At 49.5% G+C, this 22883-nt stretch overlaps 3 protein-coding genes across 8 annotated transcripts in view; 1 reads left to right on the forward strand and 2 right to left on the reverse strand.

Annotated features, from left to right (window-relative positions):
- Positions 1-17243, reverse strand: part of LOC123373814 (zinc finger protein 883-like) — a 29391-nt gene extending 12148 nt beyond the window's left edge. Inside the window, exon 1 of the mRNA XM_045022973.1 lies at positions 17117-17243. The gene's annotated coding sequence lies outside the window, so the exon portion shown is untranslated. The remainder of the gene's footprint in view (positions 1-17116) is intronic.
- Positions 1132-18745, reverse strand: LOC123373815 (RNA-binding protein 4B-like). 2 transcript variants are annotated; one of them, XM_045022976.1, is made up of 4 exons: positions 18603-18745; positions 17117-17539; positions 6344-7060; positions 1558-1693 (listed from the first exon to the last, which is right to left on the reverse strand). In XM_045022976.1, exons 2-3 carry the CDS (start codon positions 17526-17528, stop codon positions 6351-6353), a joined length of 1122 nt encoding a protein of 373 aa, XP_044878911.1. In that variant the 5' UTR covers positions 17529-17539; positions 18603-18745; the 3' UTR covers positions 1558-1693; positions 6344-6350. The 2 variants fall into 2 exon arrangements, with proteins under 2 accessions (XP_044878912.1, XP_044878911.1); XM_045022977.1 differs by lacking the exon at positions 6344-7060 and having other exon boundaries at positions 1132-1693.
- A 164-nt stretch (positions 18746-18909) lies between these two features.
- Positions 18910-22755, forward strand: LOC123373816 (putative nuclease HARBI1). Of its 5 annotated transcripts, none has more exons than XM_045022980.1 (3): positions 18910-20132; positions 20780-21030; positions 21103-22755. In XM_045022980.1, the coding sequence occupies exons 1-3, from the start codon at positions 19427-19429 to the stop codon at positions 21178-21180; spliced, it is 1035 nt and encodes a 344-aa protein (XP_044878915.1). In that variant the 5' UTR covers positions 18910-19426; the 3' UTR covers positions 21181-22755. The 5 variants fall into 5 exon arrangements, 2 of the variants coding, with proteins under 2 accessions (XP_044878915.1, XP_044878913.1); XR_006580866.1 differs by having other exon boundaries at positions 20780-22030; positions 22550-22755; XR_006580867.1 differs by having other exon boundaries at positions 20780-21825; positions 22550-22755.
- Positions 22756-22883: the final 128 nt, after the last annotated feature.

Raw genomic sequence — 22883 nt, forward strand, 5'->3', positions numbered from 1 at the left:
CCACTTTTCAGTTTCCCTACAATCCTTGTTCTTGTATCATGAAATGAGTTGAACAGCAGCTCCCACCTACCTTCTCCAGTGCGTCGTCTTTCACCAGGTCCCAGCCTGTCTCCTCTCTAAAGATGAGCAACTGCAGTCTTTTCAATCTCTCTTAAGAAGAGATTTCCCCCTCCATTCTTGACCCCCATCTCTAAAGCCAGTTGGATTCATACAGTTTGAGGCCAGAAAGGACAACTAGATCCTCACGTCTATAACACGCCAGAAAATCTCAGCCAGCGATTCCTGGATCAGGCACCTCCCTTCTACCTGAACTATAGCATATCCTTTAGAAAGACATCTGCTCTTAGGCTTAATGTGTGAAATGATCAGAACTAAACACAGAATTTCAGAAGTGGGCAGCCCCCTGCATTGGGAAGGATGGTCCAGTGGTTCAGGCAGCAGCTGGGGTCTCAGACCTACGTTCAATTTGCTGCTCCACTGCAGACTCACCTTGGGAAAGTTGCATAAAGCTTGTTCTGCCTTAGTTTCTTCCACTGTAACATGGGGACAATAGCACTGCCCTGCCTGCCAGGGTGTAACAATAACTTAGTTAAAAGTGAAATGTGCAGACACTATGATAAGAGGGGCCTATTAGTACCTAAAATAGACGTACAAAGCGGTTTTATTAATATCTTTAGTATTATTCTCCACTCCATTCTTCCCTACCATTTCCTCACAAACACCTTATTTAACCTAATCTTCTCTCCCCACCCCTCTCTATGAGGCTATCACCCATTCCTCAGGCATTTGCAGCCTCCCATTATGGCTTGGCTCAGAGGCTAGGACACGCTTTGAAATATATATATAAAAATATATTCTCACTAGCTGAGAGCTCTTTGGGGCAGGGACTGTCTCTCACTATGGCTGTTGGGAGCCTCCTGGGGTTACTCTAGTACCATTCCACTTCCTCAAGCCAGCTCCTGCATGACTGGATTGGGCCCCTGCACGGATTGAAGTGAATCCGTAAACCTCTACTGTTCAAGCTGAACAATGAGGTTGCAGCAGACACAAATGCTCCGGGCCTTGCTGGGGGTAGGAGATGAACTCATCAGGGGCTAAGGTTTTTTTCCTGAAAGAAAGAACAGCCAGGGCCCTCTGTTGGAAATTTTTATTTTGCTGGAAAAGCCGTGGTAAAAACTCCACAACAGATTCTAACAGATAAGCTTCTACGCAAGCACTAGCTGCTTTGGAAACACCTCAGCCACAGTCTAGTCTCAGAGGAGGTGGGTTTGAACTGGGATTCAGATCAACTCCCAAGACAACAACAACAAATAAATAAAGAGGAGACTTGGGATTCTCCATCCACAATGCTGAGAAGAGAAAGGAAACAATGACGTGAACTCTATGAGCAAGTTACCTGGAAGACAGTGAATCCCCACCCCAACCCATGCAGAACCTGAGCCCAAACAGGGCCAATGTGGAGTTAGGGGAAGAAAGGAACTATGCTTGCAAGTGTGGGGAAGTGCTCAAGGACTGAAAAGTTAAGAAAAAAAAGATACAGTGGGTCACAACTTTACTGAAACACAAGAACCTCCATTAAAAATAAACACACTAGAGGCAGCCAATACCCGTCGCAGGCAGTGGGATGGTGGGGGAAGTAGGACAAACTTTCCCGTGTAATGGGAGCCCGAGGGTCCGCCCGAGAATATGCTACCTGAAAGAAAGCACAATACAGTTTCAAAGGCTTATGTCAGAAGTAGCCACAGTGGCAAAAAGCCCAGAGATCTCATGCCCACCCCAAGCCCTCGTACCGTCCACACACACAAGCCATGCTGGTTTAAAGCTAGCTTTAAACTGGTGCAAAGCCCTGGGTGGATGCTCCTATTCTGAAGTACTTTAAGCCATACCATAACCAAGTCCATAACCAATTTACACTGAAATGAAATAAGCCTGGTTTAAAGCCCACCCACTTGTCTTTCTTGCACTGGTTTCTGTCAACCAGTTTAAAAATCATGCCTTAAGTGAAAATTGGTGCAACTTTCTAGTGTAAATAGTGCTAAATCTCCACGGGCAGTAGCTCAACTTCACCGCAAGGTAGCTCAAAAACCAAAGGAGCAGCTTGCCTAACACGAGACATGAAGTGTGGTCCAGTTGATAGGGAACTAGACTGAGAAGGAGACCAGTGCTCTCTTCTCCTCTCTGGGTGAGGAGTAGTGGCTGGAGCAAGGAGGCGCCTACAGAACTCCTGTTTCTATTCCTGGCTCTGCCACTGACCTGCTGACACACCTGGGCCAAGTCTTTTCTCCTCTCTGCACCTCTGGTCCCCATCCCAACCTATTTAGACTGCAAGCTCTTCAGGGCAGGGACTCTCTTTGTCTGTGGAGAACTAAGAACAGTGGGGCTTTGATCTTAACTGGGCTTCTACATGCCACCATAACACTAGGTTGACTGGGCCAAATTACTAACGCTTTAGCTTTATAGACACCGACGAATCTCCACAACAGCCCCTGGGTGGTAAGATGACAATAGTAAAATGACTCAGAGCTTGTTATGTAGGGACACTCTGGAAAGTGAAGATGAATTAACTAACGGTGTGAATTTTAAGTGGATTAAACTGCATTAAGTCCTTGTGTGGATGTTCTTGTTCAGAATTAAAATAGACTTACTTTGGTTAGCTTAACTCACTTCCAAAGTTAATTAAACTAAACTGAACTGAGGCGACTGTAGTTCTGAATAAGAATGTCCACACAAGGATTTAATGCAGTTTAACTAACCCACTTTAAAAGCTAATTCACAATTTTCTCAACTGTCCCCGTGTAGATAAACCCTTAGTTTGCTGTAGCTTAACCCTCACTACAGCCAACTAAGGACACTTCAATTCTGAATGAGAATGTCCACATAGGGGTTTGATGTGCTTTTACTTCACACCTTCAGTTAATTAGTTTTAACTCCCCAAAGTGTTCCCCTGTAGACTAGACCTCAGAGTTAGAGACAACATTAGAACTCGGGCCTGCCTGCCTCCCAATGCTGCAGTTCTTTCTCTAGTCTAGACCATACTGCCGCTGCCACAGGTTTCACCCCCAGAAGCCAATGGAGCTACGTCTGCTTCTGACGGTGCAGCACTTAGTGCAAATATTCAGCAGCGGGTACAAGTTAGCCCAAGATGACTTTGAAGTCCCTGGAGTTTCATTTTAATGCTAAGTGAAGTCCATTCTGTGCTCTCACTCTGGTTCCCATTCAGCAAAGCATGTGCTTACATCTATCCCCATTCAGCAAAGCACATGCTTAAGTTCCATTGACTCAAAGCATGAGCTCAGTTTTAAGCATGTGGTTCACTGTCTGGCTTAACTAGGGCCACTAGCTACTATCACGTACGGTATATTCTGCTGACAACAGGAGCCAAATGGCATTTTGGGAGGCCCTTTGCTCTTGCAATGACTTGGCAGCCAGAGTGCTGAGTAGAAGGTTATCAAACAGAATGAAGGAGTTAAAGTTTTAGCTAATCACTGCTTTGGGGTTTCATTGCCTCCAAGTGTCACTCCCTCCACCGGCTACCACAGTCTTGGACAATGCCCAGTTTTGCACATCAAACACATTCTGCACAGAGCTGGTGCATTAACAATCTGCCATTCACAGCCAAATTCCCACCACTCCACCTGTGGAATACTTGATGGGCTTTTACAAGACAGAGAGGTGAAGCTGGTATAAGAGCTCATGTCAGAGGCAAAATGTATTTGTGGATTCAGACACTCCATTGGTTGAACACAGTTGTCCACATTAATGTGAGTTGTTTTGCTCTGCTGTACTCAAGATTCTTTCAAGCTAAAACACAGCACGAACTATCTGCTCTGATCACTGCTAAAACCTGAGGGAACTGAATCAAAGGTATGTTTTTAGAAGGCTCTTGATATTCCAGAGCAGCATGTGCATTCTAGCAGTCTCACAAACTTGAAAGCCCATGTATGATGATGATTTATAAATGTAAAGCCAGACGGGACCATTAGTATATGTGCTGCCACTCCCATATAACACAGGTGAGAGAATGTCACTCAGTTCCCCAACTTTGAGCCCAATACTTTGTGTTTGAGTAAAGCACTTTCCAGAAAGACAGCCAGCCTGGACTGGAGGCTTCATGAGATGGAAAATGCATCACTTCCCTTGGGAGTTTATTCCAATAGTTAATCAACCTCACTGTGTAAAATTTGTGCCTTATTTCTAATTTGAGTATGTCTGGTTTTAACTCTCAGCCATTGGTTCTTGTTCTGACTGTCCCTGCTAGATGTAAAAGCCCATTAGTAGCCAGGATTTTCTCCACACGAAGACACTTATACACTGTAATCAAGTCACCTGTTGAACAGGACCTGGTTTGGGGAGACATAAGGGATGGGACTAGGATGACAGAAAAGGCAGCAGAAAGCTCCCAGAATTCTCTTTCCATTTGTGATTTCTGCCACTGCCTCCAAATTTAGGGGTAAAGAGTGAAGGTTAAAAGAAGCCAGGAGCATGGAAGGGGCAAGGGAGACAGGAGAAGATGAGCAGGGCTTGGGAAACAGACCCCTAAAACCTGCAACCCCAAGCCAGGAGTTTGGAGCAGGGCAAAAGGTCAGGCCAGAGAGGCTGATTTATGAAGACATGGTCAGGATGGACAGCATAGCTATGCACCTGTGAGAAGAACCACCACCACCAGTGTGTCCATGGCTTTGGAAAGGCCCTGGACAACACCGAGTGTCAGCAGAGTATATGAAGGCTGTGGTAACAATGGGGGCGAGAGATGGTTCAGAGTTACACAAAGGGGAATTAGTCAGAAGTAATAGGATGGAGTTAAAGGAAATAGCAGGCAAAAAACTGAGGGATAATATCCCAAGAGAAGCAGGAATCCAGGTGTTTGAGTTACTTGGAACTGGACAAGACAAACCCTGAGAACACTCCTGAGTTACAGTTGGTGCCAGGGTGAACTCGCTTCATATTTTAAAGCTTTGCTTTGCAACCACAAACTGAAGTAAGCAGAGTCTCACACAATCACATGACTGCTGGGGCTTTAACACCAACTATTGTGAGACTTGTGATACATTTGTGAGAGTCAGCAATACAGAGGTTCCTGCCCATGTGAAATGTACTTTTAAGATTAAAGTGACAGACTTTTTAAAAATTGGAGTTTACTCCTGTTGCATTTCACTGAAACAATGAAAACAGACTGGTTAACTAGACTTTGTTTAGTCTGTATCTACTGGCTCTCAGATGCTGCAAACAATGCAGGGAAAGATTTCTTTCATAAATCTTACTGGAATTTTAAAATAACAAACATCTCTACTGACCCTAGCATTTTACAGTTTTTCATGCCACAGGACCTCCTGTAGTCAGACCTAATCAGGCCTCCTGTACAACAGGCCAGAGAATTTCATCCTATCATGCCTGGATCATGTTCAATATATTGCAGTTGAGCTGAAGTGTGGCTTTTAGAAAAATGTATAACCCTGATTTAAAGATTTCAAGCAATGGAGAATTGCAAAGGCTTGTTTTAAAATTAAGAAGTGTTGGGGCCAAATCTGACTGACACTGTAGTTTCAACTGTTGTTCAGGGCCAGAAAAAAGGGGGGCGGGGAAGTGTCTATTTCCCCTAAGTGCTATTTTATAAAGCCCTTAAACAGGAAGATCAAAATCTCTGCCAGTTTTAGAGTATGCTGAAAGGTTAGCAGCATTTCCATGGTAGAAATAAGTGTGCAAAAAATAATTCTATCCTCTTCTCAAGAATAAATTGCTGGGTGATTACAAGGCCTATAAAAACGGCACATAGACAACACTTCAAATCCAGCAAGGAGATATGGATCTTGTCAGCTTTCCAACAGGGGAAACAGTGACATATTCCTTACTGACCTAGAGCCATTCAAAACTGATAAATATAGCTTTACATCTGGAGTTGCTTTAAAGTCCAGATTTAGACCCTGCGCTAAAATAGCAAAGCAAGGTTGACACTGACCCCATACCAACTGTCTGAGTGCATACTGCCTATCTCAAATCATCTTCATTCAAAAACAAGATGAATGGGTTAGGACAGGACAAAAGAGCTGGGGCAACTCAACACTGGCGATAGGGATTATTCTAAAAGACTCCATGCCCGTCCCATGTGAATGCACACTTGTTCTGGCTGCTTCACAATATAGGCAGTTCACTGAAGTGCAAGTACTCCATTAATGTGGTAAAGATGTCAGGCTTTTACAAGCAACACTAACAATATGCTTTCACTGGGCTAATGTTGGTAGATCACAGACAGATGCTGGTGGAAACCCTGGTAAATCTTAACTGTGCATCAAGCTCAATTTATACTCCTGCAGCACATACGTCCTGCCACTCACAAAGCTCTCACCTCCGACTCAAAACGCAGAGTACCGCGCCCTGTCTGCGTATGACTCCCGCTCGAACCGCTGAACATCGTAGAGGGAAGCCCGAGCGACTGACGAGACTGGAGACAGCTGACAACGTTCGTAAGCGTACGCCTCTCCGACGGTGGTGGCCGCGGTTGCCGTGCGACGCAGGGGGCTTCTATCCCGGGTGTAATAGGTGGAGGACGCGGCTGCCGCAGCAGCAGTTGCAGCTGCAGCGACTGCTGCTGCTGCTCCCGGGGTTGGCAGCAGCGCTCTATCATAAGGGTCTAGGGTAGTAGTGAGGCGATTGGCCATGGCTGTGGTGGCGGCCATGGCTGTGGTGGCGGCCATGGCTGTGGTTTGTACTTGGGAGTATTGCGCATACTGCGAATACTGGGCCATTGTTTGCTCTGCATAGGCGTCGTATGCAGATGCCGTAGCATAGGGCCTCACGCGATATCTTTTGTAGTAGTCGACCATTGCTCCATACCCATCATCGTAATACATGGTCTCCCCATAGCCCGCGGGGTAGGGAGTGCGCACCGCTCCGTACTGCTCATTATAGGTTTCGGTAAAGTCAGGCACTTGCCCCGTGCGATCTACTGGACACTCTTTAGACCAGTGCCCTTCTTTCCCGCACCGATAGCAGCCGCTCTTGTCTCCCATCCCAGGTATCGTCCGAAGCCGACTGGTGGACAACTGCACGCGCATCCGCTTGCCTTTAAGAAACAGACGCAAGAATGGTTGCTATAATAAACTGATGCCACATGGAAAACCGCAAGATTTGCAGTGTGCAAGAACCAAGTAACTCAACCATCTCATTCCCTCAGCAGCCAATCAAAACCTAGCCTTTCCACAACCTTCCGCAGCACTCACAATGGGAAGGAATCCCGATTGGCCGAGGTTAATGGTTTTACAGTAAGAATCATACCATGAATAAAAAGCAAACTTCTCCTGAAAAGTAACATTTGAGTGGCATTAAGGCCTGTTTCAGGAAGGTACTTAGGCTCTGATCCAGGTAACTTCTTGACAGATGTGAACCTTTAGCTCTGTGAGGCTGTTCATGTGCTTAAAGTTACATATTTCCCTAGTTCCTATCTTGAGCCGGATTCAAGTCTGCTCCAAGACCAGACTATCAACTCCTTCCTCACACTGGTGAGCAGCTACATATCTATCTAGGGAACTATATGGCCCCTGTAGGGTCTGAGCGCTTCACAAGTATTAGCATCTTCACACCACCACTGTAAGGTAGGGAAATGGTGTCATCATTGTATAGGGACTGAGGCACAGGGTACATGAAGTGACTTTCCCAGGGTCACACGAGGAGTCTGAGCCAGGAACTGAACCCAAGGCTCCCAATTCCCAAGCCAGAGGCCTATTAGACCATCCTTGCTACCCTGGGGAAATCACTGGGTCTTCTCTCATGCGTAAGTGCTCCCCAAGGTGACTATGCAATTCATAGCCTGGCTCTAGACAATTCTTTATTCCAGTCTCTGCCTTCTGAGATAGGGAGGTAACTATAGGGGATATCAGGCTTAAGAGTGGGTTTCCAGACCCTTAAGTTAGCTTTCACACACTCTGGAGAGTACTCCTTCCCTTGCCCCCATAGAGTTTACAAGGCCAAGTGGCCTATTACTGTAACTCATGTTGTAGCTCACTCTCTCTAGGCCTGTATGCTACAGCTTTGGCTGTGCAGAACCTCAGTTCTATGCAATGCACTTTCAGTTAGTCAAGCCAATTGTCGCTTGTACGGAGCTTTTCTATTTGGAGAGGCTGCTCTCCTGAACCCTACCTAGCATCGTCAGGGTCCAACAAGAGCAAACCCATGCAATAGAGAAAACTGAACAATACTATTATCTCTACACTCAACTGGCCTAGTTCAGCAGCCAGACCCCACAAGCACAAAACTCAGATGAGTCAGCAGCTGCGTTCTGCACTCAGGAGATTGGGATTTTCAATATACTCAGTTCCTAGCTAAAGGAGAAGGCAGCTGGGAGTCTAATTCCTCCGGGCTCCTTTGAAAATCCCAGTCAACATGGCTAAACAATTGGGCTCAAAGTCCAACTTCTCCAAGAGGTAATATCAGATAGAGGGGTGGGATTGGAATAACGGTAGCCAAGGGCAGCATGCAGCGTTGGGACCAGCAAGTTAGATCAGAAGAAATAAAACCCTCTGAAAGCGAACAAGGATAGGGTAATCATGATAACACTACTTGCAACACAGTCCCAATGACTTTATGGGAGACTGGATTCAGAGTATGGGATACACAAGGCAAAGAGCATGACAGCAACTGGGGAAGGTCAAGAACCGCAGCCTGGTAGGCAGGAATGGATTCTGATCCAGGTGCAGTCGTATGCCATCTGACCTCCCACCTAGCTTACAGCTCAGATCAGTTATTTGAAGACAAAGCTACTCTTACAGGTTAACTGAACTAAGAATTAAAAGCTCTCTCCTCTACTGCTCTACTGCTGAAGAACTCATCATAAGAGCTATATGTTCTCCTTTGAATTTTCAGCTGGGTTTTTTGTGCGGCAGTTAAATCTCAGTGTGGATTTCTGTCTGGATGGCCAGTCATATAACACCCAGAAAAAGCAGCATCTGGACACCCTGTGGCCACTTAAACATTGAGGAATGTAAAAAAAAAAAAAAAGATTTTCAAAAAGAAACATTTGACTAATTACACTCCAGCAATTTTAAGAAGCTGAACTACCATCATAGTGACAAGGAGGCACTATGGGTCTAGTGGGCAGACTGGCAATAAGGAAACCTGAGCTCTGTTCCCAGCTCTTCTACTGACTGGCTGTGTGACCCCAGGCAAGTCCCTTCCTCCTTTTCCACCTTTTGGCTATTCAGGGCAGACACTGTGACTTGCAATGTTTGTACAATGTCTAGCAAAATATGGCCATGATCTGAATAGGGATCTCTATGTGCTACTGTAATACAAATAACTGTGGTGGTCTTTTTAATTTCTAAAGATAGAGTGTCGTAGGCTGAGCAGAGCTGGCCATCTAGCAGGGAAAGTGGGTCATACCATGAAATCATGGCTGATGAAAAGCTATCTATTTGGAGAAGACAATGTGAGAGTGTCACCAACACATCTCTGGCTCCTCAGAGACTGTTTTTGGGAAAGGGGACATCTATCTTCCTAATACCATACTGCCAAAACTAGCTTCTCGGATTAAGCGCATTTCTATCTGACAGAGAAAACAAGTATATTCTAATGCAGGGGTCGGCAACCTTTCAGAAGTGGTGTGCTGAGTCTTCTTTTATTCACTCTAATTTAAGGTTTTGTGTGCCAGTAATACATTTTAATGTTTTTAAAGGTCTCTTTCTATAAGTCTATAATATACAACTAAACTATTGTTGTATGTAAAGTAAATAAGGTTTTTAAAAATGTTTAAGAAGCTTCTTTTAAAATGAAATTAAAATGCAGAGGCCCCGGACCGGTGGCCAGGACCAAGGCAGTGAGAGTGCCACTGAAAATCAGCTCATGTGCCGCCTTCGGCACGCGTGCCATCGGTTGCCTACCTCTGTTCTAATGTGTAGAGCAGAGCCATCGAACAGTACCCAGCACAACCCCAATTGAGACCTTGGGCATTATCACAATATGAAGTTACTACTCATGGCATCTGTCCCACGAATCAAGGGGCATGGGTATTGTTTAACAATATCTAAGTCTTCAATGGAGCTTTCTATCTGTTACTTCACCTCATTTGTAAGTAACAGTATTCCTATTATTCAGAGGGAGAAAGTAGCACAGAAAGGAGAAGGGACTTGCCCCAGGTCATGCAGCTGAGCTGGGAATAGAACCCAGGTGTCCTGTTTCACAGCACAGTGTCCTAGTACGGGGCCACTCCAACAGCCCGAATGGATCTGCCCAAGAACTTGAATGAAAATGGTTCTGGTGGCCCGATATCCACATCAATATATACTGGCTGCTAGACTCTGGTGCCTCTAGAGAAGGGGTTCTCAATCTGGGGATAGCCAACAGGTTTCAGGGAGTCACAGCCATACTGCCATCCCACATTACTGACTGGGAGGGGGGTTCTGATCTGGAAGAGGTTGAGAACTACTCCTCCAGGACACTTGGAAAAACACACTATAGTACCAATTGGACACTGACCACCTCTTTCAGGTAGCATGCTTGGTGCTAAGCGACAATACCTCTTACCAACAGACCAAGCCTCCAACATATTAAGCCTGAAAAGGTGATAAGATTTACTGCTTAAGTTCCTACAGGTGTACTTGCAGGGGGGTGAAGAGAATCGTGTAAGTGAGGAATTCACACACAAAAGTCTCTAACCGCTGCACCAGCAGAGGCTAAATACAGACATTCCAGGGGACACTTATGAAATTGCAGAGAGATTCAAACCTACCAAGCATAGATAAGTGCCCACCCTGTTCCTTTGCTCATGCAAGCGGGTGACAAAGTGGGATGCTGTTCTACCCAGTGGGTGCAAAAGGATTAACATGACTCCTGGAACAGTGGAGAAGACAGGAGGGGTGTGTGTGTGTCACCTTGCTCTCTGGGTAGAACAATAAGAGTCATTAAAGAATTGGCTGAAACTGACCCAAATCAGGAGGGCCCAGCAAGACAATGATTCCCCAACAACTGAAGAACCATCACCTAACAGCGGGAAACCCCTGCAGAGCAGCATGTGAACAGAGCTGGAGAACAAGATGCCAGGGAACTAGAATAAGGGCTGCCCTGCAGGGAGGGAGAGGAATGGAATCCATTGCAGCTTGGCTGGCTTATCATGGCATTGGCTCGGCCAGGATGGACTATAGCTTAACATCTGCCTCACTTTGCTGATCCAAGACTTTTCAGATTCTGTAGCCAGATGACTACCAGATGGTTACCTTGTTTTGAAAAGGCTGCCTGTGTCGCTGTGAATACTCTCAGAAAGCACTGTGCCCTGAAGGGTTACAGTACAAACCTCCTGTAGGAGTCAGGATTGGCTGGATTCACTGCAAGGAGGCAGAGAGAGAGAGAGAGAGAGAGAGAGAGAGAGAGAGCGCGCAGGTTTGCAGTGCCAAAAGCCTGGTCTCAGTCATGGAAGCCACAGGCTTGCCCCTGTGGAACTTTGTGGGTCCTGGCACATTAAAGGGGTCACTCCCAGGAAACTGGTAACAGGCTGGCACAGATCAGACCCTGTGACTCCATGACAAAATGCAGTGGAGTTTTCTTCTAGTAAGTGGTGTTGAGAATCAGCACTATGGGCAATTCTGCTTTACGTGTTTATTGCTCTTTCAGTATTGCTAGGCACAAGCAGAGTCTGGCTCACCCCAAATCATGAAATGGTTTAGAAAGAACCATGCAATTTTAAATCTAATACATTTTGGGTTCCTTTTACCAGTCTTCTGGTTGGAGCCTTTAGGATTCAAATTGTGAAGCTTTTCTCTGTCACTAGGAGGGCTACCATAGGATGGGGGATCCTGGTCTTGGAGGACACCCATAGGCTGGTAGGCTTCACAGCAGCAGGTATTCTTCTGCCTGAGCCTGCTGGCCTTGATATGGAATGCTCCCCCTCCTACAAGAACGTGGTGGTTCTGTCCCCCGCAGTCTGAACAATGCCACTTTGCCTGCTGACAGCCTGTGCTCATGGGTAGAAGCCCCTGAGCACTCCAATGGAGCTGCAGAAGATAGCCCTGGGTCAACAGCTGGCCAGGCCAGCGGGGGGCTGCAGCACTAGAAAGAAGAGCCAATTGCTTTGTGAAGTTACTGGCAGCTTGTTAGGGAAGTAGGCAGCCGGCTAGAGACTTTTAGCAGAAAAGAGGCAGGATACCACAGGCCACGTGGGGGAAGGAGGACAGCATGGAGAATATTTCTCTCATAGAAATAATAGAAATGTAGCACTCAAAACATTTACTCCAGTCCCCTGCACTGAAGCAGGACTAAGTATCATCTGGACCATCCCTGATAGGTGTGCCCCATCATATCTATTCTTAAAAACCTCCAATGATGGAAGTTCCACTATGTCCCTAGGTAATTTGTTCCAGTGCTTAACTACCCTGAAAATTAGGAAGTTTTTCCTAATGTCTACAAAGTAAATATCCCCTATTGCAATTAATAGCCATGGAAAGGCCTGAAGAAGCTGGAGGTAGATGAGCTGAGGATATGTGCCTCAAACAGTCTCTTAAAACACCAGGAGGGGTGTGTGAAGATACTTGTTTTTCACTGACACAAAAGCCAAGCTGTTTAATCATAGACAGAAACAGCCATGCATGTACCAGGAAGGCCATGCAAATATCCCTTGACTCCATGGCACTTACTATGCCACGTGTCTCTTTCAGACCCATCTTCGATCAGCCCAATAAATCCAGACCAAATTATGCACCAAAGACATTCTACTCTGAAGCAAGAAAGAGCAAGCACCATCCTTTGTCAAGTCACAATGAGGGACAGTGCAAAATCAAGGAAAGTTACATATTTTCTGAATAAATGCTATTCCTCCCACCACCACTCCCACTCCACAAATGCTACCCACTTACCAACCCCACTCCACAAAATATTTCCTTGAGGAGTTTCAAGTTCTAATGAGAACTCCCTGATGTCATACCTGGCCCTGTGCAGAACAAGACCACCCTTTTGGAAAACTCACATTAAACTTGAAAATCCCCAAAAGCAGCTACTAGGAGGTGGCATTGAGAAGATGCTTCTGCTTTTTGAAGGACTTTGTATTTATTTAAAAAACTCACTCATAAACCCTCCCCTAACTACTATCTTACCTGAATTAGAATAACATCAGGTAGCACAAGCCAAGGACTCTGGCTGGGCTAAAAACAGCTTTACAAAATTCCAGAGGAAACATTTCTACTACATTTTAGTGGAAAGTATGTTTGGATTTGACCATCATAGATTAAGGCCTGAAGGGACCATTCTGACCACCAAGCCTGACCTCCTGCCTAACACAGGCCAGAGAACTTCACCCAGTCATCCCTGCATCCAGCCCAGAGGTTCTGTTTGAGCTCTAGCGTAACTTTTAGAAAGACATCCAGTCTGGATTTAAAGACTTAAAATTCAAGGTCCAATAGTTTGCTCTTCCACCTCAAGGGCTTCTCCAGCATTTGAACTCAGAATCTCCGGTACGGTCCATAACAGCATAACTCTAGGCCAGTCATTCCTCTCAGAAGGGCCTGCTCCTGTCCCATTTAAGCCAATATTTTGGTCTTGATTTCAGTGATCAGGGCAACATCTGTAGCACCAACACAGGCTAGTTCATGGGTTCTTGCAACAAGTTTTTTGGTGGCATCAGGTCACCAACTCTCACTGGTGCCCACACTGACCTTTTCCCTAAAATACGTAATTAACTTTAGGAAAAGCAATTAAATATGCACAGATACACATCCAAATCACTGTAATGTATATTTGTAGGGTTTTTTGGCAGACTCAACAACAAAAACAATGCTGCCTACCCCTTTGGCTCCCCCATCCAAGGTTTAGTGGGTCCTGGGGCTTGCTGTGAAAAGTGATATTTGTTAATATCACAGCACACTTAGTATCATTTTTCATAGCCTCCCAGGTAGCTAAGTGATATTAACAAACATACAAGTATTACTTTTCAGATAGCTAGTAAATAAGCTGTGAAAAATGGTATTTACATGTTTGTTAATATCACTTTTCTCAGCAAGCCCCAGGACTCATTAAGCCCTGGATGGAGGGTGGGGGGAAAGGGAGAGGCAGCAGGGACCAGAGGCAATGATGGGATGGATGTGGGGCTGGGGCCCCAAGGCTGTGGGGGGGGAGGAAGAGAATGAATGCGAGGCCAGTAAGGCAGCAGGGTCCTCAGGGGGGGAATGGATACAGGGTTCTGGGAGGCAGTGGGGGCCATGGGGACCTGATGTCTTCTGCCATGCGGCCAGGGCTGGGGCTCAGTGCCCAAGGCCAGAACTCAGAGGCAGGGGGACAGGAACTGAATGGCTGGAGCCAAGGATTGGAGCCTGCTGCCGTGCAGCCGGAGCTGTGAGTCAGTGCCCATGGTTAGTGCCTGCTGCTGCATGGCCAGAGCCCAGAGCTGGGTGCCGGAACCCAGGAATGCACGGCTGGAGCCAGCGCTCGCTGTGCGGCCAGGGGTCTGCAGCCAGGGCCATCTCCCACCACTGTGTGGCTTGAGTCTGGAAATAGAGCTGTGGGTCAGCACCTGGTGACGTGCAGCTGGGGCAGGGGATCAGCACCAGGGGCTAGGGCTGCGTGGCTGGAGCCCAGGGCCAGCGCCTGCCACCGCACGGCCAGAACTGGGGTTGAGAGGCCGACAGAAGCTCCATGTCCAGAGCCGGGAGCCAGTGCCCGCTGCCACGCAGCTGGAACCAGGGGCTGGAGACTGAAGCCCCACAGCTGGCAGCATGGCCAGAGCCAGGGGAGCGGGGGACTTCAGTACCCGCTGCCCTGCGGTTGGAGCCCAGGGCCGCATAGCCAGGGTCCTGAAGTCCCGCCACTGCAGCCTGACACACAAACCTCTTCCTCCCCAAGGTGGGTCAAGAACTCACCTTGCTCCTGCAGCGTTGTGCCCCACCTCTCTCCAGAAGCGGTGCAGGGCCAGGAGCAACAAGGAGGGAGGGGGAGGTGCTGATGCTTTGCCCCCCCCCCCCCCCCATCAGTAGCTTAGCTAGTGGCAGAGCAGGGCAGCGGCCGCTCTCCCACTGAGCACAAGTGGTGCTTTTAAAATTTCTTGGCACCTTTTTAATTTTTTACTCACTCGGCAGTGCTCCGAGTCTTCAGCAGCACTTCGGCGGCAGGCCCTTCACTAGCTCTGAGTGTCTTTGGTGGAACTGAAGGACCCGCCGCCAAAATCCCACGGAGCGAGTGAAGGTCCCACCGCCGAGGTGCCGCTGAAGACCCAGAGCGCTGTCCCCTCGGTAAAAAGCGCCGCTGGGTGAGTAAAAGCGCCGCAGCAGGTGGCGCCTTTTATTGGGATCGCTCCCCGTTCCCTCCACCTTGCTACGCCACTGCCCCCCATTACCACCCAGGAAGCTGTCATGGCCACACAAAAAGCCCCTGGTGGCCGCATTTGATAAACGTTGGGCTAGTCTATTTTCATTGTCCAAAAGCAAACAGAATGAATACTGGTAGTAAAGGGGATTGATGCGCCTTGTATCTTACTAACCATGGGATTGCTTGGCACAAGAGGAGTAAATACAACCTTGAAATGTGTTTTTTAACCCTATGGTTCCACATGGAGGTGCTGATTCCATCAGTAAGAGAAGCAGGACAATGGCGGAGCTCGTTTCCATGTGTTGAGGCAGTTACATTTCACATACGCACACGTTTAATGTGAGGGAAAATGGACAACTCATGGGGAAAGGTGAGATTTTCTGGTAATAATTCAATTAGCAAGACTGGGGATCAAGAAAGACAATCCCCTCACCCCAGGCAAATCACTTCCATCTTTCTCCTCTTGTCCTCAAAGGTTAGATTTGGTCCCACTTCCCTTGCAGCCCAAACTTCTTCAGCCCCACTGCACACACCTACAACTAAAACAGCTTTGTTGTAGCAATGCTGGAGCCAAGTTTCTCCAGTTGCTGGCCTCAGAAGAGCTGAGTGAGGTAAAGTTCAGAGCCTACCAGGGAAAGCAAGGACTGACACACACATACACACACACAAAGCCTCCCCCTTCAGGAGAGAAGGATCCTGCTCAGCATGTTTGGCACTTCCCGTTTCCCTGGAACAGCTACAGGGATGGTAGGGAAGGCAGGTTCAGCTACTCACTTCCTCCAGGTTCCAGTGCCAGCGACCAAGCTGAGGAAGGGAAGACCCATAGGGTTCTGTACTATGCTGACTTCAGTTGGGGCTGCTTTACAGGTTTATGATGGTGCACAGAAGAAACTCCCCATTCAAAACCCACAAAGCCACCCGCCTTGTACTCCTTAAGACTATCCTCTGCTGCGATGCCTACAAGACATAAGAATGGTTAAGAGGCTGCCATGCTGGGGCAGCTGCTTATTTCACTGTTACCTTGTGTTCTCCACATCTCGGTACTGTATCCTCCTGCTATCTCTTGTCTTAGACTGTAAGCTTTTGGGGGCAGGCACTGCCTTGCTATGGATTTGCACAGCACCTAGCACAATGGGGCCAAAGCCTCCAAGAATGCTACAGCAATGCTCTGTAACTGAGCAGGAAACTTAAGGCCCCACATAATTGGATAATGCCACTTTATAAGATACATTAACTTCTCAGACAACACTGAGTCTGGCACTGCCACCTGGCCCAACATTTCCATCTTCTTTCAGCAATATGAGAAACACTAGACAGGAGGGAAACGGAGGGGGGGGGCGGGAGTGAGACCATCCCAGAACACAGGATGGAACAAGAGACTGGGTGTCTCCCATCTGCTCCCCGCACCTCATAGGAGTATCCTATCCTCCCCCCCTGTGGATTTATCATCCCCTCCCCCGCCAACCACACGGGGAGCTGGTACTACAGTGAAATCTAGGACGAGAAGCCTAACATCCTACAAGATGTAAGCAACACAGGGTAGAAGAAACAAATGTAAAGTCCTCTGAGGAATAATGGAGTTAGCTTGGTTGAACAGTGCACAGACTCAAACACAAGTCTTTTGTGGACTCTCTAATACACAATCTGGCTCGCACAGTTACCTTGTAACACTTAACGTCAGGAGTGAGAGCTCACATCTCGAGCAGACCCTCCCCATACCTTGGCGTCACACTCAGAGATACAGCCTCGACATCCTGCATTCCCACCTGACCTGATCTTCGGGACAGAACCTGACACTACCTAGTCCTAGCGAAGGCTGCACTTGCCCTGGTTCATGTTTCACCTTGGAACTCCGTGTTGTCTAGGCCCCTGATGGCCTCCACCGCATCCTCAGCCCGCTCCATGTGCACAAAGGCATAGTCCTTCACTATGTCACACTCGATCACCGGGCCATACTCTTCAAACTTGGCCTGCAGCTCCAGGTTAGTGCAGGTGGTGCTGATGTTGCCCACATGCAGCTTGGTGGAGGCCTTGCTTTTGTTCTTGCTGGCTTCCACGTTGATGCAGACACCATGCAGCTTATGGTGATGCAGGTTACGAATGGCATCTTCAGCCGCTGTCTTGTCTTCAATGTGCACAAAGCCATAGTTTTTGATGATGTCACATTCCAGCACCTTCCCGTACTGCTCAAAGAGCGACCGGATCTCTTGCTCCGTTGCCTCCCGGGGCAGATTCCCAATGAAGAGTTTCACCATCTCAACAGAGCCTGTGGGTGGAATAGTTGACGATGAGGCACTAGCACAAGTAAGAGTTTGACTTAGTTTCCAGTGTCCCTTGCCAAAAGACATCAGCTGGGGATAAGGCCACACAGTGCTGAAAAACTTGTTTTTAAAGGCAACAAGATTTAATTTGCGGAACAGAAGCCTCCTGCTTTCAAATATCAGCTCTCAAGTTATATTGCCAGACTTAAGAGGGCCACTTTTTATTCAGCTAGTTATTCTTTAATTGTAACTAAAGACAAAGTAATCTGCAGTCATTGAGTTGAGTATTCCCAGGACTCTAGCTCAGTTCTGGGAGGGGGTAAGGTCTAGTGAGTCAGGGGTCCAGTCATTAAAATGGGGGTGGGGGGTGGAAGGGAGGCTGGGTGTCAGGCCTCCTGAATTCTAGCCCAGCTCGGGGGGAGGGGGGGGCTGTCTAGTGGTTAAAATGGATGAAAGGGGGCTGGGAGCCAGGACTCCGGGGTTCTTTCCCAATTCTGGGAGGGGGTGGTCTAGTGGGTCGGGGCAGGCCTGGGCGCCAGGACCCCTGGGTTCTATCCCAGCTCTAGGGGGAGACAGAATTTAGTGGGTCGGCGGGGGGGGAGGCTAGGCGCCAGGACCCCTGGGTTCTATCCCAGCTCTAGGGGGAGACAGAATCTAGTGGGTCGGCGGGGGGGGGGGAGGAGGCTAGGCACCAGGACCCCTGGGTTCTATCCCAGCTCTAGGGGGAGACAGAATCTAGTGGGTCGGCGGGGGGGGGGAGGCTAGGCGCCAGGACCCCTGGGTTCTATCCCAGCTCTAGGGGGAGACAGAATCTAGTGGGTCGGCGGGGGGGGGGAGGCTAGGCGCCAGGACCCCTGGGTTCTATCCCAGCTCTAGGGGGAGACAGAATCTAGTGGGTCGGCGGGGGGAGGCTAGGCACCAGGACCCCTGGGTTCTATCCCAGCTCTAGGGGGAGACAGAATCTAGTGGGTCAGTGGGGGGAGGCTGGGTGCCAGGACCCCTGGGTTCTATCCCAGCCCAGTCCCGTTTGCAGGGGGAAAGTGGGGGACTGAGACCCGGGTCTCTCACCACCACCAACAGCTCTTCTTCAGGCCACGGTTTTGTCTCGATGACGATAACAAAATGGCGGAGCCTCGTACCCGCTCCGCCCCGCCATTGACCCCGTCTGCCCCCACCCCATTCTCCCAACGCCACGCTCCTATTGGTTTCCGGTCACTATCAGCGAGCTGTTATTGGACAAGTAGAAGTTTACGTCACAACAATGCGTTGTGGGGACGACCGGTCGTCTGTATGGCGGGCATCCCAGCCAATGGCGTTCCGATAGGGGTGGGTTCCGGTCACATGAGGGGAGTGCAGCCAATCAGGGTCGGCGGGGAAGGGCGGGATCTCTTTGCGTCGTGCTAGCTCTGGGGTCTGGGCCGCTGGAGCTGCTGCGAGACTGGAAGATTTTGGTTGCGGTTGCCGACGGGGCACAGCGGCTTCGTGCTACCCGCGCGCGGGCTCCGCTCCCTGCTCGGCTAGTGGCCCCTGCCCCCTTCCCGGGCGCCTTCTGCTCCTCTTTTCTGGGGGTGGGGGAGGTGCCCGCTGGCGGCATCAGTACCCCTAGGCGGTGTGTAGACGGGGATTTCGCGACACGCCCAGCTCGCACCACACCCCTGCTGGGGGTAGGGCTCTTGCCTGAGGGGCTCCCTGGCAACCGGGCTGCGCTACCTGTGCTGCCACCAGCCCTTCTCCCGCCCTGGGGGTATGGGGGTGGATCTCATCTCTCTCCCTTAGCTACGCTAGGGGTTGGGGGCCCCGGGGCCCGCTAGGCGTGGGGTGGCTCCTGCCCCCCGGGGCCCGCTAGGCGTGGGGTGGCTCCTGCCCCCCGGGGCCCGCTAGGCGTAGGAAAGATGTCAGAGGCAGTGCTCCTGCTGCGGCGGGTGCGGGAACGCAGCAGTGAGGGGGCCACGGGGGCCCGGAGGAAGCGGAGCAGGCGGCGCCGTTTCTACCCTGAGCATCGGGTGTACCGGGCCCGCAGCTCCTTCCTGGACCTCAGCGAGGAGCAGGTGTTGCGGCGCTATCGTCTGGACAAGGCAGCTATTGCGGGGCTCTGCAGCGAGCTGGGCTCTGACCTCGAGAGCTTGACAGGTCGCAGCCACGCCTTGCCGGTGGCTGTCAAGGTGACCTCAGCCCTTACCTTCCTGGCTTCAGGCTCCTTCCAGACAGCCACACGGGACACTACAGGCATCAGCCAGTCAGCCATGTCCAACTGCCTGGCCCAATTCCTGGAGGCACTGCAGCGCCGGGCTGCCCGCTACATTACCTTCCCAGTCCCTGTTCCCACGGCAGGGCATGCTGAGAGCCGCTTTCCTGGGGTGCTGGGCCTGCTAGGCAGCATGCATGTGGCGCTGCGGGCCCCCTCAGAAAATGAGCTTGCCTATCGCAATGCCCGCAACTACCATTCCATGAACATGCAGGTGGTGTGTGATTCTCATGGCACCATCATCAACGTGGTGGCCAAATACCCTGGCTCCTGCCCCAACGCCGCCGTGCTGGAGAACTCTGCCCTGGCTCGGCTGCTTGACGGAGCCCGGCTTGACGGGCTGTGGCTGCTGGGTGAGTCAGGACAGACAACGATGCTCTGGGGGGTGGGCAACCAGAGAAGCCTCTCCATTGTGGAGCAGCCCCCTGACCTTGTTCACCGAACATAGTGATCCCTCGCGCCCGGCACCTGGTGGGATGATATCTGTATCTCAGCATGACTGACCATATGTAAGAAGGATGGTCCAGGGAATAGGGTCCTGAGTTCAATTCACCACTCTGCCACTTACCTGCTGTGTGACCTTCAGCAAGTCACTTAATTCCACCCTGTGCCTATAAAAGGGACTTCTCTTCCTCACGGGGGTATGTGGGTAAAATGGTGAGATGCTTGGACACTCCACTGGCAAGGTTCATCTAGAAAGATAAGAACTGTAACTACTCCCAGTGTGAATATGGAGCAGACTTAGACCCTGGTAAGTACTTAGCACACAGATACCTTTCAGCCTATAAACAGTCCATTGACTGCAGTGGGACTAGTTACATGTTTAAGAATGTGCAAAGATGAAGATCTAAACTATGTGTGGTGTTTAACAGCGCATTATGGGGCTGGGGTGGGAGTGCTTTGGTTTCATTTCCCCCAAAGAAGGGTGGGAGCTCAGCTTCCAAAGACCTGGAGGAGTCTGTGCTAACATATTTCTTCTATCCTCTTTCTGTGCCTGCAGGAGACCGAAGTTACCCACTGAAAACATGGCTCATGACTCCAATTTTATTCCCATGTAGTCCGGGAGAGGAGAAGTACAATGCCATGCACCAGGAGGCCCTCTCAGTGCTCAAGCAGACATGCACCCTCTTGAAAATGCGTTTCCGCTGCCTGGATAAATCAAGTGGCTCCTTGCAGTACACCCCCCAGAAAGTCTGCCAGATCTTCCTGGCCTGCTGTATACTGCACAACATCGCCCTGAGCCGCAGGATGCCCTTAGACCTGGCAGAGGGGGAGGAGCTGGTGGAGGGGTCGGATGCTGACCCAGAGCTCCCAGTGCAAACCCCCTTTGTTCAGATCTCCAGTGAGGCCCGGGCAGTGAGAGCGCGAATTGTGCAACGTTTCAGAGAGAGCCTGACCTAGAGCAGCATCCTTGTCCTGCACCAGCTGCTTCTGAAACAGCTCTTGGTGGGGAAAAGGACCAGCATGCCAAGTTTTTCCCCTCAGCATCTGGTACAAACAACGCACTTCACCCTCTCTATAAGCAGCTGGAACGTATCTTATCCAGGAGCTGGTGGCATTCCCAACACTCACCTGTCCTAGGAAGAGCTGCCAGCAATTCCAGCTTCTGACACAGGATTTCACTGTGGGGACTGCATTTTGTTTAAAAACCTCTGTCTAGTTTTTTCCATAGAGTAGTGACTGAGAGGATGGTTCTATGGGCCCGGAAGAAGCTACCACCTTTATGCCCCAGAGCTGTTACTGGGTGTGGACTGGCTGTTTCTGAAACCAAACTGTACTTGACTCACACACGTTGTTGCTCTTTTAGTCTAGCTGCGGGTGAGATGAAAAAATTCGGCTGCCCACGGATTGCTGCTAGGCTGAAACTGGCAGCATGGAGTGAACTGAACCCCTACAATGAAAGGAGGGTAATGAATGGAAGTGGCCTTTATTGAGAGGCAGTGTTTCCGCCTATCCTGAGCAAAGCTGGGGATTGGAACTCCCCAAATCTTCATCCCTGCTCTATCCCTGAGGTGCTCAGCAGCCTTGGCCAAGTTGCCTGTGTAGGTAGGGGTTCTAGTGGTAGTGACTCCTCTAGCCAGGGATGTAGTGAGGACAGATTAGTCTATGTTCTGAAAATGTCCAAGCCCCAGCTTGGAAAAGTGCATGCCTACAGCATTGTAAATTAAGGATCCCCCTTCTCAATGTCACAGACCATCCTGCTCCTGCCTTGTAATTCTTGAGAGCCCTGGCTAATGCCTTCATTTCCGAGGTAGGGTGCTATATGCTGGCAGGAGGGAGGGGTTCTGGCTCTTAGATGGCACAGGCCTAACTTCACCCACTCTGCTCTGTTGGATGCCCCTTGTGCTCTGGTTCATGAAGCTGGGAATCCAAGGGGGAAGTGGTGAGCAGTGGGTTGGGGACTGGGCTCAGGGCCTGGTGCACATGATTGGGAGAATGGTCTCTGAGTGGAGGCATGGTGGCCTCCTGCTAGGGAGAGGCAGAGGCACAGGCATGATAACACCGGTCTTCAGCATTCTAAAGGTTAACTGTTCCTCACCCACTTTACAGTGCTAAAGTACTGATTGCCAAGAGATCAGTATGCCCATAGGATTGCCCTGACACTGCCCATGCCACTCTAGGGCAGCTTGTGGATGAAGGGGGTGCAGGCAATGGGAGACAGCTAGAGCTGGGAGCGATTAGAGTGACACTGGAGAGCGCAGAAGACGGTTGTGGACACATTAATGTTTCTCTGCCCCACTTAAGCTCTTCTGCTTTATTTCACCCCCAGGGGAGCAGAAACCAGATGTACTGCCAGGCCCAAGTCATGATGGCAACCAGAGTTCTCTTTCTCTCAAAATTGGCTACTTCGTTCTCCAGCTTAGCATGCAAAGCACCTGCTCTGTGCGATCCAGTCCCTGTTGCAGGTGATGCTCCCTGCAGCATAGAGGAGGAAACTATTTTTTGTGAGGGAAAAATAAAAAGTATTTTCTTATAGATGTTTGGGTTGTTCTTGTTAAAGGAGTGTCTGGAGGAGAGAGAGGGGAGGCCAGATTTTGCATTTTATGCCTGGCTCTGACAGTGAGTCACTGCACCCGCTTGCTTAATCTCTGCTTGCCCATTTG

The sequence above is a fragment of the Mauremys mutica genome, chromosome 7 (genome assembly GCF_020497125.1).
Source record: "Mauremys mutica isolate MM-2020 ecotype Southern chromosome 7, ASM2049712v1, whole genome shotgun sequence".
Taxonomy (NCBI): Eukaryota; Metazoa; Chordata; order Testudines; family Geoemydidae; genus Mauremys; species Mauremys mutica.